This window comes from Caretta caretta, chromosome 7 (assembly GCF_965140235.1).
Source record: "Caretta caretta isolate rCarCar2 chromosome 7, rCarCar1.hap1, whole genome shotgun sequence".
Lineage (NCBI taxonomy): Eukaryota > Metazoa > Chordata > Testudines > Cheloniidae > Caretta > Caretta caretta.
In genome coordinates, this window is record NC_134212.1 from 98,655,906 (window position 1) to 98,677,300 (window position 21,395).

At 40.6% G+C, this 21,395-nt stretch overlaps 1 protein-coding gene across 2 annotated transcripts in view; it reads left to right on the plus strand.

The window, feature by feature from the left end:
• STK32C (serine/threonine kinase 32C) overlaps positions 1-21,395 on the plus strand; it is a 250,025-nt gene that overhangs the window by 138,088 nt on the left and 90,542 nt on the right. For both annotated transcript variants that reach the window (XM_048856983.2, XM_048856982.2), the window contains exon 2: positions 9,318-9,373. In XM_048856983.2, coding sequence (XP_048712940.1) covers positions 9,318-9,373 — 56 coding nt within the window. The remainder of the gene's footprint in view (positions 1-9,317; positions 9,374-21,395) is intronic.

Below are 21,395 nucleotides of genomic sequence, written 5' to 3' on the forward strand. Positions count from 1 at the left end.
GTATAGGATGGTGTTTATGTGACCATCGCTTATTAGCACCGTCGTGTCCAAGAAGTGGATCTCTTGTGTGGACTGGTCCAGGCTGAGGTTGATGATGGGACACCATTATAGGGCCTAATCACATCAGCCACACTATCAGAGGCTCGTTCACCTGCGCATCTACCAATGTGATATATGCCATCATGTGCCAGCAATGCCCCTCTGCCATGTACATTGGTCAAACCTGACAGTCTCTACGTAAAAGAATAAATGGACACAAATCAGACGTCAAGAATTATAACATTCAAAAACCAGTTGGAGAACACTTCAATCTCTTTGGTCACTTGATGACAGACCTCAAATTGGCAATTCTTCAACAAAAAAACTTCAAAAACAGACTCCGACGAGAGACTGCTGAATTGGAATTAATTTGCAAACTGGATACAATTAACTTAGGCTTGAATAGAGACTGGGAGTGGATGGGTCATTACACAAAGTAAAACTATTTCCCCATAAAAAGAAAAGGAGTGCTTGTGGCACCTTAGAGACTAACAAATTTATTTGAGCATAAGCTTTCATGAGCTACAGAGCTGTAGCTCACGAAAGCTTATGCTCAAATAAATTTGTTAGTCTCTAAGGTGCCACAAGTCCTCCTTTACTTTTTGCGAATACAGACTAACATGGCTGCTACTCTGAAACCTGTCATTATTTCCCCACGTTTATTCCCCCCCTCAACCCCGCACTGTTCCTCAGAGGTTCTTGTCAACTGCTGGAAATGGCCCCCACCTTGATTATCACTACAAAAGGTTCCCCCCCACCTACCACCGCGCTCTCCTGCTGGTAATAGCTCACCTTAAGTGATCACTCTCGTTACAGTGTGTATGGTAACACCCATTGTTTCATGTTCTCTATGTATATAAATCTCCTCACTGTATTTTCTACTGAATGCATCTGAGGAAGTGAGCTATAGCTCACGAAAGCTTATGCTCAAATAAATTTGTTAGTCTCTAAGGTGCCACAAGTCCTCCTTTTCTTTTTACTCATTTTACCGGAACACCAGGCTGCTTGGGAAGGGATTGTACATCTCTGAGGCACAATCCTTTAAGTAAACGCCTCACTATCCTGTGATGCAAGCAGTGGACAGCTGTCCTAGGTTGACCCAGACATAAAAACTACCTGTAGTGTCCAGACCCAGATATGGGCTGGAATTTTTCCCAAGAGTCCGGGGTTTGTAATCAGGATTGAGGCACATCTCTATGTAGACACTTGAGGCCCAAATCTGTTCCCGACGAAGCCTTCAGATCAGACCCTTGTATTTTTATATGTCCATTAATAGGACCATGGTGGCAATGCTTTATTTTTATCTTGCCACATTTTCAGCTGTTGTATTGTATACATGTGGAATAAAACAGAGAAATAAAAATTATGGAGAAATACAGTTCTGAAATATCTGGCATAGGGACTAAAAAGATCTCACATTGTAACTTGAAGCACAATAATCCTGCATAAAAATTATGTGCGGAAAAAAAAATAAATGGTATAAAATGAATTTTAGCTGCTGGCAAAGTGGAGCTGTAAATCCACTGTACTTGGTAATATATTGTAGTACATTTTATAAAACAATGAAATCTTAGTTAATAGAGAGCTCACTGCAGCATCTACTGTTACATCTTTGTCGGGGAGGGGGAGAACATCAGTTTTTGGTGGATTGCAAAGTGTGAGTTGTAATGACGTTCTAAAGCAGCATAAAAACTGCCGTTCTTCTGCTTTTCATGCATTCCTTGAAATGTAAAGCAAACATTCTGAAACAAACGGATCAAAATCATGGCATGTTATCCTCAGTTATGAATCATAGTTTGTTGTTTGATGCCAAGAAGAATCCCAGGGGAGGATGTTTGTCTCATCTGACAAAAGTGACTGCTTTCTGCCCAGCAATCCCCCACCCACCATCCCCTCACTAAAAGGGACATACTGAAAATGAGCTTTCAGAAAGTCAATAGGAATAATTAACTTAGTTGTTTCATAAGAATCTGACAAAGGACGCCTTGGAGCATTTCAACCAAACAAGATGGCAATTTTATTAACAACTGAATGTCATTATATTATTTTGCTACATTCCATTTTATTTATAATTTATAAAAGTTTTCAGGTTCCCCCTTGGCCCGCTTTAGGTTCCTTCAGTGAAACCTCAGGCCAAACCATGATTTTATTTACAGAGTATGACTGTCAAAACTATGCCACACTGAAGTCAAAGTAGTGGGTGAATGTGGTCCTGTGACTAGGCAACAGCTGTCATCTTCCTGCTTGTTGGGAGTATGTGTCATGGGATTCTTCACTAGGATTTATTCATGACTCAGGCTAGTACAAATCATCCAAAAATAATAAGGTATTCGAGTGGTTAGTGAAAGACAGCTTTCTCGTGTCACTTGCAAAAAGGTGAAATCTCCAGAGCATATATAATTGTACTAGGCAAGCTAAGGATTTCTATTTCAGAGATAATCACATATTCTGTAGAAATGTTTTGTCATTTAAAAAAATGGTAGGTTTCAGAGTAACAGCCGTGTTAGTCTGTATTCGCAAAAAGAAAAGGAGTACTTGTGGAACCTTAGAGACTAACCAATTTATTTGCGCATAAGCTTTCATGAGCTACAGCTCACTTCATCGGATGCATACTGTGGAAAGTGTAGAAGATCTTTTTATACACACAAAGCATGTTATTAGAACCTCAGCTGCCTACCTCTTTCGAAAAGAAGTTGGTGGAACTGAAGAAAAATAAGCAGCCACTCATATAACTTCAGTTGTACCTAAAGTAAATGGATACTGCATATTTAATTTATTAAATGCAACATTTCTTTACAGATTAGCTCAAGGGCATATGTAGTTGATGTGCATATTTGATGTTATATCTTGACTATGGACTAGAATGTGCTGTTAGCTCATTTGTAGTCATGGATATGAAAAAAAAAGATTTTTTATGTAACTATGCAGTTTCAGACATAAGAATTTTTGTCTTTGTAATAAATAACCATAATATTGCTTCAGGAATAAAACTTCCTAGGAATTCCCCAGATCATGAAACCTTGTCCTGTAGTTTAATTGCCAAGAAAACAAATTTACTGTGCTTAAAACATGCTCACTTTAATTGAACGTTGTGTATTTCTCACAGACAGAAGTTCATAAAATAATTTTTTCTGTATGTGAAAAATTTAAATCTGTTGTCAAAAACATCTCAGAAATATATGCTAGCTCTTAGAGCTGTAGTCTAGTTGTGTGTTTCAACTAGAATATTTATTAAATATTACTGTTTAATACTAAATCAAATCATTGGGTCCTTACTCAGGGCCAGACTGTTCCCTCTAAGTCTAATGGGAAGGGAGCAGGGAAGGAGGTAACTCAGGAATATTCTCCCCTTGTGGCTCCAAATTCCCTCCTGCAAAAGTTAGGGTTTGTCACACGGGAGAAGGAGCAAGGTTCTAGACTTTGTATTCTGCTGCTTTCGTGGATCCACAAGAGGCACAGGGCCATCTTCATAGAGGCTCTGGGCATGTCCCTTGGTACTGAGCTTTCCCCAGGTCCCTGGAAGCATGGCCAGAGCTTCCTCTAGCTAAGAGACCCCAGATCCTTGCTTACAAAAGGGGATCTCAGCACAAAGGGGGTTTAGGAAAAAGTTAGTGAACTTTCCCATAGAATCCCAGCAGGTTGCCCAGAAGGATTATACTCCATGGACCTCCCTACCCTGATTTCATAGAGCCTGCTGCAGGCTCCCACAAAGAGAAGATGCTGCTATAGAGAAGACTGACTCCCTCTCTCTCAATACTTCCCTGAGGCCTGGGCAAATCAACGCCTGGCTCAGAATACGTATCCATTTTCATATATCAAAATCCTACTGAAGTCAATTGGAATTTTTCTGAGAAAGAGCTGAGTGAAGACCTCAGGATTGGGTCATGTAACAATATTTTGTTCTTTGGTCCTAATCCAAGAATCTTTTGCAGCCATTGGGCTTTGGATCAGGGCCCTAGAAAGGAAAGACGTTTATTTGGTTTAAGGAACTAGCCAGGGACTCAAGAGATCTGTGTTCAATTCCTGACTCTTCCACAGTCTTCCTGTGTGACCTTGGGCTCTCAGTTCTCCACTGGTAAAATGGGGATAGTAATACCTCTCCATCTCCCAGGATGTAGTGATGATACATTTATTAATGTCCAGTGATCAGTGATGACATATCTGCCGAATGGGTATCCCTGTGGGACACAATCTATAACATCTTTGTCGATTGTGTTGGGTATACGAAATGTGTCATACAGGCTGGTTCAATTATAATGGCCTTGAAATATTGAATCTCCTTGATGTCAAGTGAAAAGTGCATGCTGCACTCTTAGATGACCTGCACTCTGGGTCAAAAAAGGCCAGTTATAGGTCAGCTTGCAGAATGCTCTAACACAGACTCCAGCAAATGCAAAATATGTGGTTTGACTGTAGAGCAGAGGAACTACAGGCCCTTGCTGATAATCATGACTTGAAAGGTTTCTGTGAGGTGGTCAAAGTTGTGTATGGGTCTACTCAATCTGCCTTAGTACCATAACAAATGCTGATGATGAATCTGTCATCACAGATCGTAATGCGATCCACCAATGGTGGTGTGAACATTTTAGCAAACTACTTAATCATTCATCTACTGTTTCTGAGAAGTCGCTGGATAATGTCCATAAACTGCCTACATCTTCTACACTTGCCTATCCACCCACACAAGCTGAGGTGTTGATAGCTGTTCAAGTAATGAAAAATAATAAATCCCCTGGTCCCAATTCCATTCCAGCTGAGGTTTTCAAACATGGAGGAAATTGTCTCAGTTGACAAGCTCTTTGAATTTTTTACATTAAGTTATACTGCCACAACTGAAAGACACCAACATTATCACAATATATAAGTGTAAAGGCTCAAAGAGTGACTATAGTAACTACCATGGTACCTCTTTGCTCTCCGTGGCTGACAAGATTCTTGCACAGATCCTGTTGAACTGACTTGTGACCCAAATAATCCACAACATTCTATCTGAGTCACAGTGTGGCTTTCATGCTCAGCAAGCATGATTTTCATCATTTGACAACTACAGGAAAATTCATAACATGCTTTCCATCATTCGACAATTACAGGAAAAATGTCGTGAATAGCACCAACATCTTGTTTCTCAATCTAACTAAGGCATTTGATAGGGTCAGCTGCACTGCCCTCTGGAAATTGCTGAGTAAATTTGGATGTCCAGACACATTTATTAACATCATTCAGCAATTCCATGAAGGCATTGCTGGAAGACCTAGTGCAAACATATATATTTCCAATCATGAATGGGGTGGCGCAGGGATGTGTCCTCGCTGCTAGCCATTTTGGTCTTTTATTTGCTGCAATGCTAGAGGAAACCCTTTGTGATGCTTCAGATGGTGTCTTTATACACTTCTGCACTGGTAGGCTCTTCAGAATTTCCCATCTACAAGCAAACACCAAGGTGATAGGAACATTGCTCCAGGAACTGCTCTATGCTGATAATTGTGCCTTGATGGCGCACTCTGAAGCAGCACTACAATTTCTTGCAAACTGCTTTGCTGCGGCGCCTCATAACTTTGGCCCCACCATCAGCTGAATGAAAACTGAAAAGGAGTATATATACCAGCTAGCTCCTCAACAACCTTACCAAGACCTGTCAATAAGACTGGAAGGTACCACGCCCTATGCTGTCAGTTTACCTATTTCAACAGCATGTTGAACAATGAAGCAACAGTTGACCATGAATTAAGAAAGCCAGCGCCACGTATGGTCACTTCTATCACTTAATCTGGAAGCAACATGGAATCTGTATACAGACAAAAGTCAAAGTCCATGATGTCCTCATCACATTGCTCTACTGGTGTGAAACATGGACCTGTTTTCAATGACACATTAAAAAGCTTGAGAGGTTCTACTTGCAATACCTACAATGATTGCTGGACATCAAATGGCAGGACCAGGTTTCCAACACTGAAGTCCTGGTGAAAGCTGGTTTGGTCAGCATCAAGGCTCATTTGGTCTGTGCCCAGTTGAGATGGACTAGCTGTGTAATTCGAATGCCTGAGACCCATCTATCAAAATAAGTTTTATATTCTGAATTAAGCTCTGGCCATCGTAAGCGTTGAGGTCAGATTCAATACTTCAAAGACACCCTGAAAGAAAATTTTCTATTCAACCTTTGAGCAACTGTCGATTGATCATATTGCGTAGCACCACACCATAAGGGTGGGTATCCACAACTTTGAGAAAAATCACGTGGAGCAGCAGGACACACAGCTCCAGCCACAGGAACAATGTGCAGGTCAATCAACACAACTAGTCAAATGGCTCCGTGGCCAGTGGGGTAATGTTGTTCTTCCTGAATTGGTCTATGGAGTCATGCAAAGAGCCATTTGTACAAAACTATGATTGTCAACATTGCCCTTGAAATTGAGGTGACCAGCATCATCAGAGATAATATGTTTGTTAATGTCACTGAGGTATTCAAAATCAATGGTACTGGGAGATATATCATTATTTAGGTAGACAGAAGGACTACATAGCACCTTTCATTTGAGATTAATTTTTGGAGAGATTAGATCACAGCAGTAATTTAGTAATCATAATTTTATAGTTGCTATGGCTGCTGACATAGCAACATTGCACTTAAAGTATTAGATTAACACTCTCACCACTCCCCGTTATTTTTCATTATGTCTCTGGAATCACTAGCAGCTAAAGTACAGGCGGATACAAAAATCCAGAGAACAGAAGTCAATGGCCCATCCTTAACATGTTGGCTTCTTGATAGAGCAAGTAATAGCCAAACTTCAGCCAGACTGCTGAAGGAATTGGCGGCTGTGATTGCAGAGCCATTGGCCATTATCTTTGAAAACTCATGGTGAACCGGGGAAGTCCCGGATGACTGGAAAAAGGCTAATGTAGTGCCAATCTTTAAAAAAGGGAAGAAGGAGGATCCTGGGAACTACAGGCCAGTCAGCCTCACTTCAGTCCCTGGAAAAATCATGGAGCAGGTCCTCAAAGAATCAATCCTGAAGCACTTGCATGAGAGGAAAGTGATCAGGAACAGCCAGCATGGATTCACCAAGGGAAGGTCATGCCTGACTAATCTAATCGCCTTCTATGATGAGATTACTGGTTCTGTGGATGAAGGGAAAGCAGTGGATGTATTGTTTCTTGACTTTAGCAAAGCTTTTGACACGGTCTCCCACAGTATTCTTGTCAGCCAGTTAAGGAAGTATGGGCTGGATGAATGCACTATAAGGTGGGTAGAAAGCTGGCTAGATTGTCGGGCTCAACGGGTAGTGATCAATGGCTCCATATCTAGTTGGCAGCTGGTATCAAGTGGAGTACCCCAAGGGTCGGTCCTGGGGCCGGTTTTGTTCAATATCTTCATAAATGATCTGGAGGATGGTGTGGATTGCACTCTCAGCAAATTTGCGGATGATACTAAACTGGGAGGAGTGGTAGATATGCTGGAGGGGAGGGATAGGATACAGAAAGACCTAGACAAATTGGAGGATTGGGCCAAAAGAAATCTGATGAGGTTCAATAAGGATAAGTGCAGGGTCCTGCACTTAGGACGGAAGAACCCAATGCACAGCTACAGACTAGGGACCGAATGGCTAGGCAGCAGTTCTGCAGAAAAGGACCTAGGGGTGACAGTGGACGAGAAGCTGGATATGAGTCAGCAGTGTGCCCTTGTTGCCAAGAAGGCCAATGGCATTTTGGGATGTATAAGTAGGGGCATAGCAAGCAGATCGAGGGACGTGATCGTTCCCCTCTATTCGACATTGGTGAGGCCTCATCTGGAGTACTGTGTCCAGTTTTGGGCCCCACACTTCAAGAAGGATGTGGATAAATTGGAGAGAGTCCAGCGAAGGGCAACAAAAATGATTAGGGGGCTGGAACACATGAGTTATGAGGAGAGGCTGAGGGAGCTGGGATTGTTTAGCCTGCAGAAGAGAAGAATGAGGGGGGATTTGATAGCTGCTTTCAACTACCTGAAAGGGGGTTCCAAAGAGGATGGCTCTAGACTGTTCTCAATGGTAGCAGATGACAGAACTCAAGTTGCAGTGGGGGAGGTTTAGATTGGATATTAGGAAAAACTTTTTCACTAAGAGGGTGGTGAAACACTGGAATGCTTTACCTAGGGAGGTGGTAGAATCTCCTTCCTTAGAGGTTTTTAAGGTCAGGCTTGACAAAGCCCTGGCTGGGATGATTTAACTGGGAATTGGTCCTGCTTTGAGCAGGGGGTTGGACTAGATGACCTTCTGGGGTCCCTTCCAACCCTGATATTCTATGATTCTATGAACTGGCTGCAGCACGTGCATGCACAGTAATTAGCTCTTCATGTACAAGAACAGCAGCCATCTGTAACTATGGATTACAAAAGCAATGGGATATTTTTAGCAGTGGGACTTGTTTGTATTGTGTCCCTGAGCCCTCCCTCCATACAACTCTTAACACACACATGCACTCATTCACTGTCTCCGTTTTGTTAGGTTAAGTTTTTGTGTTTTGTGGGTTTTTTTTTTACTTGTGATACATCAGTTTAATATTGGTATGTAACTTAACGAACTGTTATTTATATATTACTATACATGTCTATAAGTGCCTATCCCCATACTCTGTGGACATTATCCTGAAATCAATTGAGTTTTAGTTGTTTTTTAAAATCTCGATATACATTTAAAAAAATTTAAAAATTAAACACACAACTATACTAGAGAGCATTTTCTGTACAATTTGTGGGTGAAAGTCAAACAACATCAGCTGAGAAAGAGGACTTGGTAAAGGACTGTTCAGAGGCCAGTCCGAGTCACTACAGTACAACACATTCTATGATACCAACGCAGAATAGTACCATACTCCACATGCAGTTTCATTAAAATCAACTCCTCATGGAATGAGGTATTGCTCACCATAAGAGTATCAAAGTTGGGTCCTTTTACTTTTGTAGATAGAGGGCATGAGACATCCAGGAACCGGGAGTAAAAGGAACTTTAGGAGTCAGAAACTAGAAGATTCTGGCCATTAACAAGCTAAGGGGGACTGAGTCCCTAAAGCAATTACCTTTAAAGCTGATACAAAGGGCCCATCCCACTGGTTTTCTTTAAACAAAACTCTTCTCTGGAACATACTGATCTTTTGGCAAGAATTTGTCCAACTGGTAAAATGTACTTTTTATCAATTACTCATCTCTTTCCCTTTTTTTCTTTTTAAGTTTTTTTTTTAAGAAGTTGGTAGGAAAATATCTGGAAATGAGAAACTAAAACTCCTTTGTTTTTACTTTGTAGTGAATTTTGACCACTTCCAGATACTCCGAGCAATCGGGAAGGGAAGCTTTGGCAAGGTAAGTTAGAAGTTGAATTTATTCATGAGCTCAGTAAGGTGCATTGTAATTAAAAACAAATTATGCACAAACTATTTATTGTAGCAAGAATAATAATCCTGAAAGTGAATTTTTCTTGTATGATGGGTGGTAAGTAGAGGTGGGCAAATTTTTAGTCAAGAAAATATTTCATTGACATTGGCACATCTGTAAACTTGCAGCATTTTTGAGATGCTACATTTCAAATTGCACACAATTCATTTTTTAACTACTAGAATAACTGAAAATTCCATGGCAAAACTATGTATTATATATTTTGTTTCCAAGCTGGGTTTGTTGGTTGTGATTGCTCATTATAATCTAGGTATACTTGGTCCTGCCTCAGTGCAGGAGGATGGAGTAGATGACTTCTCAAGGTACCTTCCAGCCCTACATTTCTGTGATAAGTCCCATGGTACTGCATCCGGTTTCTTAATTGGGTGAGCTGACATTATGTGATCAGGAGGGTTCTCAGAAGCCATTTGGTCTCTATTTCTCTGAGCAACTAGTTGTAGTTAAGGGGGCTGTTTGTTTATTGTTTTGAGAAATAATAAATATAGTATGTGTGGGGCATGTTTAAAAATCAGAGCAGCACTAGTATTTGATACTTGCTTTGTTTCCTAATTTAGATATCTTTGTCATTGAGATAGATAATTGAAAAAGATACATACATTAATTGTAAAATATTATAAATAATATTGCATATGTGTGTGTGTTCATTCTTTCCTGAACAATTATTACATTTCTGGTGTTGCCTGAATTACATTGACGTGAGTTTAGGCCACTGTGCTTCTGTCTTTGATATTTACATTCTGCACAGTTTATTTTTCACCACATGCCATGTGTGTCCTTGCATTGAGGGTATCCACCCTCTAACTCTGAGCTGACAGGAGCTTGTTGCAGTGCCATATTTCTTCTGCTGCCTACATCACATTTAGTTTAGTGTGTCCTAAGGGCAACTTCCCTCTGAAATCTCCTCTGATCAACTGAGGCATCTGCGAACGATTAAGAGCAAAAATAGCAGTGGTTTTAACACATTGGGAAAATTGCCAAATTTGGCTACCACAGCACCACTGCATGACAGTTTGCAAGTGTGAAGCTTTGTGCGAAAGGTGAATTTCACAAGCTGGTGTCTTGCGGGTGAGGGCAGGGAAATGGGTCCTTGAAGTTTTGCAAAATATGAAATGTTAAAGTTTTTGCAAAGTACATAACAGATGAGCAAAGAATGCTGCAACACTGTTTTCACCAGCTTCACCTTCCCCTAGTAATAACCTAGGAAATAATCAGAGTACTGTCAAGGAAGCTGTTATTCTTTTCTTTTTGTTTTTAATCATCAAATACTGAGGGCCAGAGTCTGACTGTCTTATTTTGGTTAGCACTTTACTCCATGAATATCTCCATTGAACTCACTGGGACTATTTGGAATAGAATTAAGTTCTATTTAGTGTGAATAAAGGGATCAGAATACGGCCCTTAAGATGAAACCTGCTGGGCAATCAGTTTTGTTCTCCCTTTATTTGTACCCACCTATTACAATGGTATCTGAGCTCTGTAATATAGGGGAAGTACTATATATATGGATAACCAGAGCTATAATGCTCAATGTGTACCAAGCTCTACCCTCCTTGCTAAGCTTCAGTAATGTGGTTGGGTGTTAGGGAACTCTACAGAAGCAAAGATGGGAGGATTTCTCTCCCCGAAGCACCGTGGGCCTCATTTTGCCAATATGGCCATGTTTTCATACAGTTTTTTAAAACTGTATGCTAAAATATTAAAATCTACAGAGTGACAAGTCAGAAGAAGCAATTGGGAATGAAAAAAACCAACCTTTGCCTTGATGAGACATGACATAACTTGCATAAAATTACAGAAGTTATATCAACCCAACAAAACAAAACAGCCACTATTTTAATGTTTCCCAACAAAAATATTATCTTGTGTTTCCCCTGTGGATACACAGCAACAGGTCATTGACCAACACTGAGAGCTATCATATTCGTCATTCTGACACACTAAGGACCGGATCCACTCACATGGACTCCTGCTGGATTCATTGTGAGTCCACATGGGATGCGGGCTAGTAATGATGTATCATCATAGTGAACTACTATGTAAATCAGAGAGGAGGTTGTTCTGAAATGAAAACAGACATATTTTCAGTCATAGGTTATAAAATAATTAATGTCTCAAGCAGAAAAGAATAAACATGAAGAGGTAAAATGTCACATTTCTAAGATGGTGTTACAAACTGTCAAGGTTCCTTCCCCACTCTGAATGCTAGGGTACAGATGTGGGGACCTGCATGAAAAACCTCCTAAGCTTATCTTTACCAGCTTAGGTCAAAACTTCCCCAAGGTATAAAATATTCCACCCTTTGTCCTTGGATTGTCCGCTACCACCACCAAACAAATACTGGTTACTGGGGAAGAGCTGTTTGGACACGTCTTTCCCCCCAAAATACTTCCCAAAACCTTGCACCCCACTTTCTGGACAAGGTTTGGTAAAAAGCCTCACCAATTTGCCTAGGTGACTACAGACCCAGACCCTTGGATCTTAAAAACAATGAACAATCCTCCCAACACTTGCACCCCCCCTTTCCAGGGAAATGTTGGATAAAAAGCCTCACCAATTTGCATAGGTGACCACAGACCCAAACCCTTGGATCTGAGAACAATGAAAAAGCATTCAGTTTTCTTACAAGAAGACTTTTAATAAAAATTGAAGTAAATAGAAATAAAGAAATCCCCCCTGTAAAATCAGGATGGTAGATACCTTACAGGGTAATTAGATTCAAAACATAGAGAACCCCTCTAGGCAAAACCTTAAGTTACAAAAAAGATACACAGACAGAAATAGTTATTCTATTCAGCACAGTTCTTTTCTCAGCCATTTAAAGAAATCATAATCTAACACGTACCTAACTAGATTACTTACTAAAAGTTCTAAGACTCCATTCCTGGTCTATCCCCGGCAGAAACAGCATATAGACAGACTGAGACCCTTTGTTTCTCTCCCTCCTCCCAGCTTTTGAAAGTATCTTGTCTCCTCATTGCTCATTTTGGTCAGGTGCCAGCGAGGTTACCTTTAGCTTCTTAACCCTTTACAGGTGAGAGGAGCTTTCCCCTGGCCAGGAGGGATTTCAAAGGGGTTTACCCTTCCCTTTATATTTATGACACAAACACTGGAGAATGAATAAAAAACTGTAGAGGGAAGAACCTCTGGTGGTGTAAATTGTCATAACTCCTTTGAAATCAATGGACCTATGTCAATTTATACCAGTTGAGGATCTGTCCCTAGATTTGTACAAACATTAAGGGAAAGTCCTCTGAAATTTTCAGTGGTTAGGCAGTGAAGTGCTGTGACTGCTACCAGATCATACCAGAACTTACTGTTACTTTGTGTTTCCTGCAGTCTGCCTGTTGTATCCTCCTGTTGTCTCTTGTCTTATTTTATAAAGTCTTCACGGAAGGGACCATCTTTTTGTTACACAGTGCTCAGCACAACAGGACTGGGCCCTTTAGGTGATTCTTCAACACAAATAAAAAAAAAAATAAATTAACCAGGGTTTTATGCAAAGTATGTCTTGCTCTCACATACAGTGGGAAAATTAGTGTCCAGAAGGTTAAGAGTGCTTATTAATGTTACAACCAAGGCATTTTAATCCTGTTAATTAGGTTCCATTTCTCAATCTTGAAAAAATATTACTTTATTATGGTTGTTTAAACGTTTGGGTGGTTATAGCTGATATTTAATTATGGTCTTTGAGAATATATGAAGTTACTTTGTGTTAAGTAAAATAGATCTAATATTTTAAAAATCTCCCCTGCTGTCAGATTTAACCTGCTACACTTAATGTAATTTTCTTAATTATTTAAGGATATATAAAGTGAAAAAGCCTGTTATTAGCTATATAAAACTGTGCCAGAGAAGTTGAAGCATGAATGTTTTATTGTTGTGTCTATAACCCTCCTTCACTATTTAGTTACTATAGACATAGAGAATAGAATTTCCATCAAGGCAAAATGACTGAGATAAAGAGATTTATTTTTTTAGTGTGACAGGAGAGGCCTACAATTTACTTTCACCATAAAGTTTTGAATTCCTTGAACAATATCCTGTAATTCTAAGATGTATTTGGGGTGCTTTGCTAAATAGATAGATTTAATATTTAGATTTCACTTAGTATGTGAATTAGTAACAAGTGCAAAATTTAGCAATGTAGCCCCTCAATTTGTTACCAAAGATCAGAGATATGAAGGTGCTGAAATACTTGTACATGTTTGACGATAAAAGGTATTATAAATGTCCTCTGATGACTCTGTCATATTATCTTGCATAGAGAACTAGGCAGAACAAAATGTCTGCCTTGCAGCCTATAACATGCACAGTGATTTAGATTCATAGGCTCTGGCAGTGTCTTCAGTTCTGCCCCTAAAGAGCACATCAGGTAATGTTGCTAACAGATATTTTTCCTTATAGAGCAATTTACTGATTCTGGAGGCTGTGAACAGCTTAACATCAGTGCCTGCTGCCGTGGTAAATGATGCATTGTGTCCTTAGCTTTCAAATTTAGTTTGCTTTTGTGAAAGCAGTATATGTAGCCCACAATGGGCAATGGAAGTATTCCCCTGATGGAAAAGCACCAAAGAGCTGATGTAATTGGCCCTACTCTGCCCCCTCCAGTAGGCCCCAGCATAGCCATCTTGCCAGGGCAGGTACTGTAAGACTGCAATTCATGCTGGCCTTAATGTGCACAGAATGTGACATAGAAACATCCTGATAACATACACCCCTTTTCTGTAGCCACCCTCTGCTTTACTTAGATTGTAAGCTCTTGGGGGCAGAGACTGTCTTTTTTTGTTCTGTGTTTGTTCAGTGCTTAGCACAGTGAGGTCCTGGTCCATGGCTTGCACTCCTAGCTGCTACGGTAATACAATATAATAATAATTATAATTATAACAACAACAAGCTGGTAACAGGGAGGAAGTGTGGCACACAAACACCTGTTATTACTGTATACCATTGCAGGGTCACTTCTGTACTAGGATGACTCTCCTGGAGCCAGGTTTATAGCCACATGACATTAGCAGTTTGCTGCAAGCAGCCATGCTACACCCAATAATCTGGCCCAGTGTTGTTTACCAGATAGTGTTCCTAAAACTATCTTTAAGAACTACACAGACAGGAATTTTCACAGCTAGGTGACACTGGATTTTCACTTTCTGGTCATGACACAAATTTTAGACATGGTTTGAATCTCAGATGTGAGGCCATGCTTCACTATGTGGTTGCATTCCTTAGGGAGTTTTTCAGGCTACACAGTGATGTGTGCCCTTGTATCTGAAATGAGAACAGAGCTGTTTCTCTCTATTCAGTGCTTTTTTCATGGGCAATGTGTTCTGGGCAGGGAGCACCCAGACTTTGCCAGTAAAGGGTTGCATTGACAACTTGCCTAGAACCTGAGGGCTGTATCTTTAATAATTTGCACTACATGGAGTGCAAATTACTTCTGGATATGAAGGTGTGACCCATGGAGATTATGAGTTCTAACATACAACATGACCCTCAGAGGCTACAGGGCAAATTCTGATCTCAGCTATCCCAGTGGAAATCTGGATCACTCCTCTCACTACAGTGAAGTTAACTCCATGTTTATACTGGTGTAACTGAGATCAAAGTCTGGCCCTACAAGTACCAACACATAGTGATCTATCTTGATCTAAGCATCTTTGCACTTGTATCAAGAGAGAGGACCATGTTGAATGGTGGCTGTGAGTTGTTTTGTAGAACTTGAGAGATCTCACTTAGCCAATAGGTCATGCTTTGGCTAGACCAGCTCTGAGCAGGTAATAGAATGAGTGCATTTGTTTATTGAGTTGGTTGTAAATATTCTGGGTACGGTAGAAAATGAATGAGCCAGGCTGCAGTTCAGAGGCTCCAAAAGGCTATTATTCAGTTCAGAAAACTGAAGAAAAGGTTTGGGATTTTGTAGCAATGAGACAAAAATGAGTGGGTAAAATACAATTAGACATTGAGCAGCAGTGAAAAGAGGATGTACTAAATAATATATTGGTTTGCAGCTATAATACTCTTCACCAAGAAACCAGGCGAAGCAGGAAGGAAGAGCGTTGTCTATTGTGAAAACATAATTAGGTCACAGCTGATGGTTTTTTAAAAGTGTTTTTGATAAATATGCATCTAGTCCTGGACATTAATTAGTGAATTAAAATTAAAAACATGATTGCTCTGCTAATCCAAAAGATGAAAGTAAAAGCTCCAAATATCTTGAAATGTTAGGATCCCAACATATAATCTATTTGTGAGTCATGGAATGGGTTTTGGCTTAATTGTATGACTTCTGTTTCCAGAAGGACTGTGTAACCTTTCAATTCAACATCCCAAAATGTGGGATAGTGAAACAAAATCTGCAGGGACAGGCAGCAGTATATGCCAGCATTGGTTCCCACCAGCAACGTGTGGGCCAGTCTGTTATTAATAAAAGTTGATTTTTACTGAATAGAGAAGTTAAAGGAACTAATGAAAGAATGTTAAGAAGTACAGTGTATTCAAGGTACTTATTAATGCAGTCAAGGCAGAAAATAGGGGAGGGAAAAACACTCAAGCTACAAATTTACATAACAGTAATTTTAAAGTGGAAGGGTGGGTCAGTACCACAGAGAGAACAGAAACTTTGGGAGAAGGCCAATTTGTTATTTCAAGGTCAGTTTCCTATCTTGTGATTTGCAATCACCTTATATGAGAACTAACATGAATTCTTAAACCAAGTGATACATACATACAGGAGCAGCATGGGAAAAAAGGCAAAAGATTTAGTTAATTTTTGGTGGGAGGATGAAAAGGGCTTAATTTAAAATAAAGAGTTTGCAGGTGACATGGAATGGAAAAAGACTCGGGGATCCTGGGAAGCATGAATCTTCCATCTGTTTTAGGTCTGGAAGCCATCAGTGCAACATTAACCTTTTATACTGTATATTTCCTTATTACACACATGCTTCGTCATGCACAAGGCTTGCATGACCACATACTCGCTACGCTTTTTCATGTACATTGTAACTGCCCTAGTGGTGGTGGGGACGGTAAAAGAATCATATTCAGCTCTTAGGCACAGTTTGCATGAGGAGACCTCACCCTCTGTTCTGAATCTAACCTCCTCCAAAGAAACAGAGATGATTCTGACATGCAGTGACACTAAGCATTGTAAAAGTAATTAATCATACTTAAAATGTAATAAAATAAAATAAAAATGTTATCCCCAGGCAATACCACTTTGACTTTTGTGGAGCGACTCATAGGAGCTTCCTTTTTTAGTTTTCCTTGTTCAAAGGAAAAATAAGTCAAACCTAGAGCAGCATATCAGCCATCAGAGTTTTATATGTATTTTTAACAACATGCTGTGTTGATTCATATGTCATCTTTCTTAATAATTATTTCAATATGCTGAATTGCCCAAGGTACAGAGCAAAGCTATTTTACATAAAAATATCTTTCAGTTCTAATATGTATTTATGTACCTTGTAGAACTACCCACCCCCTAGAGCTTATATTTAAAGAGTGATATCATTATACTTATTTTTCTTTAGCTACGTCTTGTATTTTATGCAATGCAAGTGCTAATATGTGAACTGTGCTTCAGTTCATGTGATATCATGTGAGGCAGTGTTGTCTAGTGATAGTACCTTGAGCTGGGCATCTGATGACCAGTGCTCTATTTCCAGTTCTCTCACTAACCTGTGCAACTTTGGGAAAGTCACTTCACCCCTTGGTGCCTCTGCCTTTGTCTCTTTCTCTGGAGACTGTGAGCTCTTCAGTGCAAGGGCTGTGTGTACTGGGCAAAGCACAAGGGGGCCCAAAAATGTCCCTTCTTTTGAAGAGTGGAGGACCTGATATACCTAGGTCAAATGTGGTCATTCTCATCACCTTTGTGATATTTATAGATTCATAGATATTTAGGTCAGAAGGGACCATTATGATCATCTAGTCTGACCTCCTGCACAACGCAGGCCACAGAATTTCACCCACCCACTCCTGCGAAAAACCTCACACCTGTATCTATGCTATTGAAGTCCTCAAATCGTAGTTTAAAGACTTCAAGGAGCAGAGAATCCTCCAGCAAGTGACCCGTGCCCCATGCTACAGAGGAAGGTGAGGATTTGCTGAGGATGAGTTTAGTTGTCCTTAGTCGATCCGTGATCATGAGTCGATCCGTGATCATGCATAAGGTCATATTTACTGAAATTGGCATATTTAAATTTACAATGTATCTTGCCATAGATTTTAAATAACAAAAATAGCCTAAATTATATTCTTTTAAAATATGCATAATACATTTTATGTAGCAGATGTATACAAATCGATTTTTTTCTCACAGGTTTCAGAGTAACAGCCGTGTTAGTCTGTCTTCGCAAAAAGAAAAGGAGTACTTGTGGCACCTTAGAGACTAACCAATTTATTTGAGCATGAGCTTTCATGAGCTACAGCTCACTTCATCGGATGCATACCGTGGAAACTGCAGAAGATATTATATACACACAGAGACCATGAAACAATATCTCCTCCCACCCCACTGTCCTGCTGGTAAAACTTTTCTCACAGACTCTCCTCTGAACAGATTGGCATTCAGACACCACCTCAGAGTAAGCAAATACACTGGTACCAATGAAAGGATTGTTAGAATTGAATATGAGGCAGTGAGCCCCTGCGGGAATGGGAAACTACTACTATTTGTATTACATGTAAATACACCACTCCATGCCATATCCCCTAGCATAACCATTAGTAGAATCTAACTAAAGCAAGTTGACAATTTTACCTCTCTCAGCAGCAACATCTCCAATGATGGATCTCTTGACAAAGAGATCACGAACAGGATACAGAAAGCTTCTCAGTCGCTAAGAAAGCTACACAACAAAGTCCTGAAATCCCACAGCATAACCCTCTCAACAAAAATAAAACTGTACAATGCTTTTGTGCTCACATCTCTCAGTGAGACCTGGACACAATACAAATGGCATATCGAACAGCTAGAGGCCTTCCATATGCGGACTCTGGGCACCATTATGGGGATCCAGTGGCAGGACAAAATTACCAACCTGGAGGTTCCCCAAAAGTCAAATGCCACAAGCATCAAGGCCATGCTGCTGAATGCCCAACTACGCTGGGTTGGACACATCATTAGGATGCCTGAACATCAACTCCCCAGAAAATGTTTCTACGGAGAATTGGCACAGGGACGCCGGAATTAAAGCTGCCCCAGAAAGCGCTACAAGGACAGCATCAAGAAAAGCACACACTTTGGTAAAATAAAACCAGATGATCGTCAGAAGGCTGCATCAAATAGATCAGCATGGCAACACACAGCACTCAGAGCTTTCCAAGCCTTTGAAGAGGACAGAAATAACTGACTGTTAGCTGCAAAGGAAAAGTGTCATACCACTGCTATAGCTACCAAGATGCTCACCAATGACTTTGTCTGCCCGATCTGCTCACGACCATGCGCATCACGCTTTGGACTTCAGGGTCACTCCAGAATCCACAAAAAGAGATAGCATGGAAACATCATTGTTGTACTGACGGACTACATGAGAAATAGAATTGTGTATGGTGCAACATGGGCTGTTATGGCAGCCACTGCCCCTGCACTCATACTTTCTGTAGATTTGGTTTTGGGGGAGTAGTTGCAGATCCATGAGCCATGCCCTTCTCTGGCTTACCTGTGATCCAGTGCCAATTATCCATCCATGCTGCTTTGAAGAGAGGTATAACAGAGCAGTGCTGTGCAGTGCCAAAAGGTTCAGAGCCTCCCTGCATAGCATCTCCAAAACTGGAAATCTAGCTACTCCCCAGATTATGTCCACCTGGGAAGTGGTGAGTTTCCTAAGGGTTCAAGGCTAGATTTGTAAGGATATTTAGGTGCCTTGAGATGCAGATGGCACCTGGTGGAATTTTCAAAAATACCTAAGCACCAATCTCATTGGGAGCTAGGCAACTGGGTGTTTTTGAAAAGCCCATTAGGTGCCTCTCTGCATCATATGGCACCTGAATACCTTTAAAAATCTGGCTCTGTTTTATATTCCCTAATGCCAGACCTGTGGGGAAAACATTACTGAAGATTAATTTGTTCTTTCCTCTGCATTCCCTGTATGCAAGCTCCCTTAGCCAGTCAGAACCAGCCTTATGCCTCTTCCTTTATTTTAAATGGAAAAAGAGCGGGCTAGAGCTACGGGAAATTTATCTTTTTTTACTTTGAATTTACTGCTATGGAAGAAAGGAAAATGTATCAGGAGTTCCTCAATATACGTTGAAGTCTCGCTCTGTCAACTGCTGGAAGCATGAGGCTAAATCACATGGAATGAGGACAGTATTGAAATGAAATATTACAGAGAGAACAAACATATCTTTATAATAGAGGACCATTCACGGACAGTCTTCACATGGATGTGGGCACATTTCTTTCTTTCATTTCCCTTTTTTTTAAATCCAGGTGGTTATTTCTATAATTTTTAGCCTATATTATGTTACAATGGAAACTGTTGCAGTAAAAAGCTTTTTGTAATGGACAAGGTCCATTGAGAGGGAGTTTGAAAAAAAATCCTGCTTTTTAATGCACTAAGTGTAGCAGTTGGAGAAGTGCACAGCTATCTATGGGGAAACTGAGAGGAGTCATCGAGGATGACAAATACAAATAGATGCAATTATGTGAGAGTTGTGACAGAGAAGACAGTTATATTGCTATAAATACAGGCATGAAATTAAATTCATTAATATCTGGAGAGCAGCTTGCCCATTTCACTTAGTTTAAGTGCTGTCTTTGGGAAAAGCAGTTGGCAGACATTTTGTAACCCACATACCTCTGTGAGTTAGAGCAACCATATGTACAGTTATAGAATACCATGTACTTGAAAGCTTCCCTCACCTGTAGGATGTTGAAACTATCTGATCCCCTTTGTCATTCTAAGAAATCAAGCACATAAGTTGCATTTTGGGATGCAGATCAAAATTTGCACCTCGGTCCCCTTCCTAGTCTCCCCAGAAGCAACCCCTCAGGAATTAAGTGTCTTTCCCTCATCTGCCACAAGGTGGAATCTTGCAGTTCTTTCACTCTTAGACTGGTATCCAAGTCCACTACCCTGTGTCAACCAACCCTTATCACCCTGCATGCCCAGCTGCTTTCAGGCACCTGCGTTTCCTCCCTTCGGGAATCTGTGACCAGTGACAGTGACCAACAGGTATTTTTATTTAGCAGTTAGAACAAAGCATGAGAGAAAAAAGGATTTAAAAACAACGAACAGCCTACATGTATAATCTTATGCTTTGCCACAAGCTAAGTTATATAGGCTTCTCTCTTAAGTTACAGGAACAGTACAGAACCAACTTACATTCTTCTAATAAATCCAGATGTTCCTCTGTGTTAGTCTGTGTTCTCCCCTTTTGGTGGAAAACAGGGTTTTAGAAAGTCCCTGCCTTCCCTTGTGGGTGTTTGGGTCCAATTACCTTATTGATCACTAGTTTCTTTGTTCAGGCAGCGGGTGTGAAGTATCAATTTATGTCACACCCCGAGTGACACAATTATACCAACCTAACCCTGTCGGTGACAGTGCTATGTTGACAGGAGAGCTTCTTCCATCGACACTGCTGCCTCCTCTCGGGGAGGTGGAGTACATATGCCGACAGGAGAAGTCCTTCTGACTGTGTAGGTAGCATCTTCACTAAGCGTTCCAGAGGCACAGCTATGCCGCTGCAGCACCGTAAGTGTCGACAAGCCCTGAGACTGGATTTTTCCCAGTCAGTTGGAGCATCCAGCCGGGCCTATCCTGGAGAATGTCTCTAAGATGACTGCTCCACTGGTTGGGCAGTTAGACCCATTCAGTCTCAGTGGGTTGTAATCACTGGCCTTATGGCTGTGCCTCCCAGTAGGGTGCTGAAACTGTCTGATCCCCTTTGTCATTCTAAGAAGTCAAGCATATAAGCTGTATTTTGAGATGCA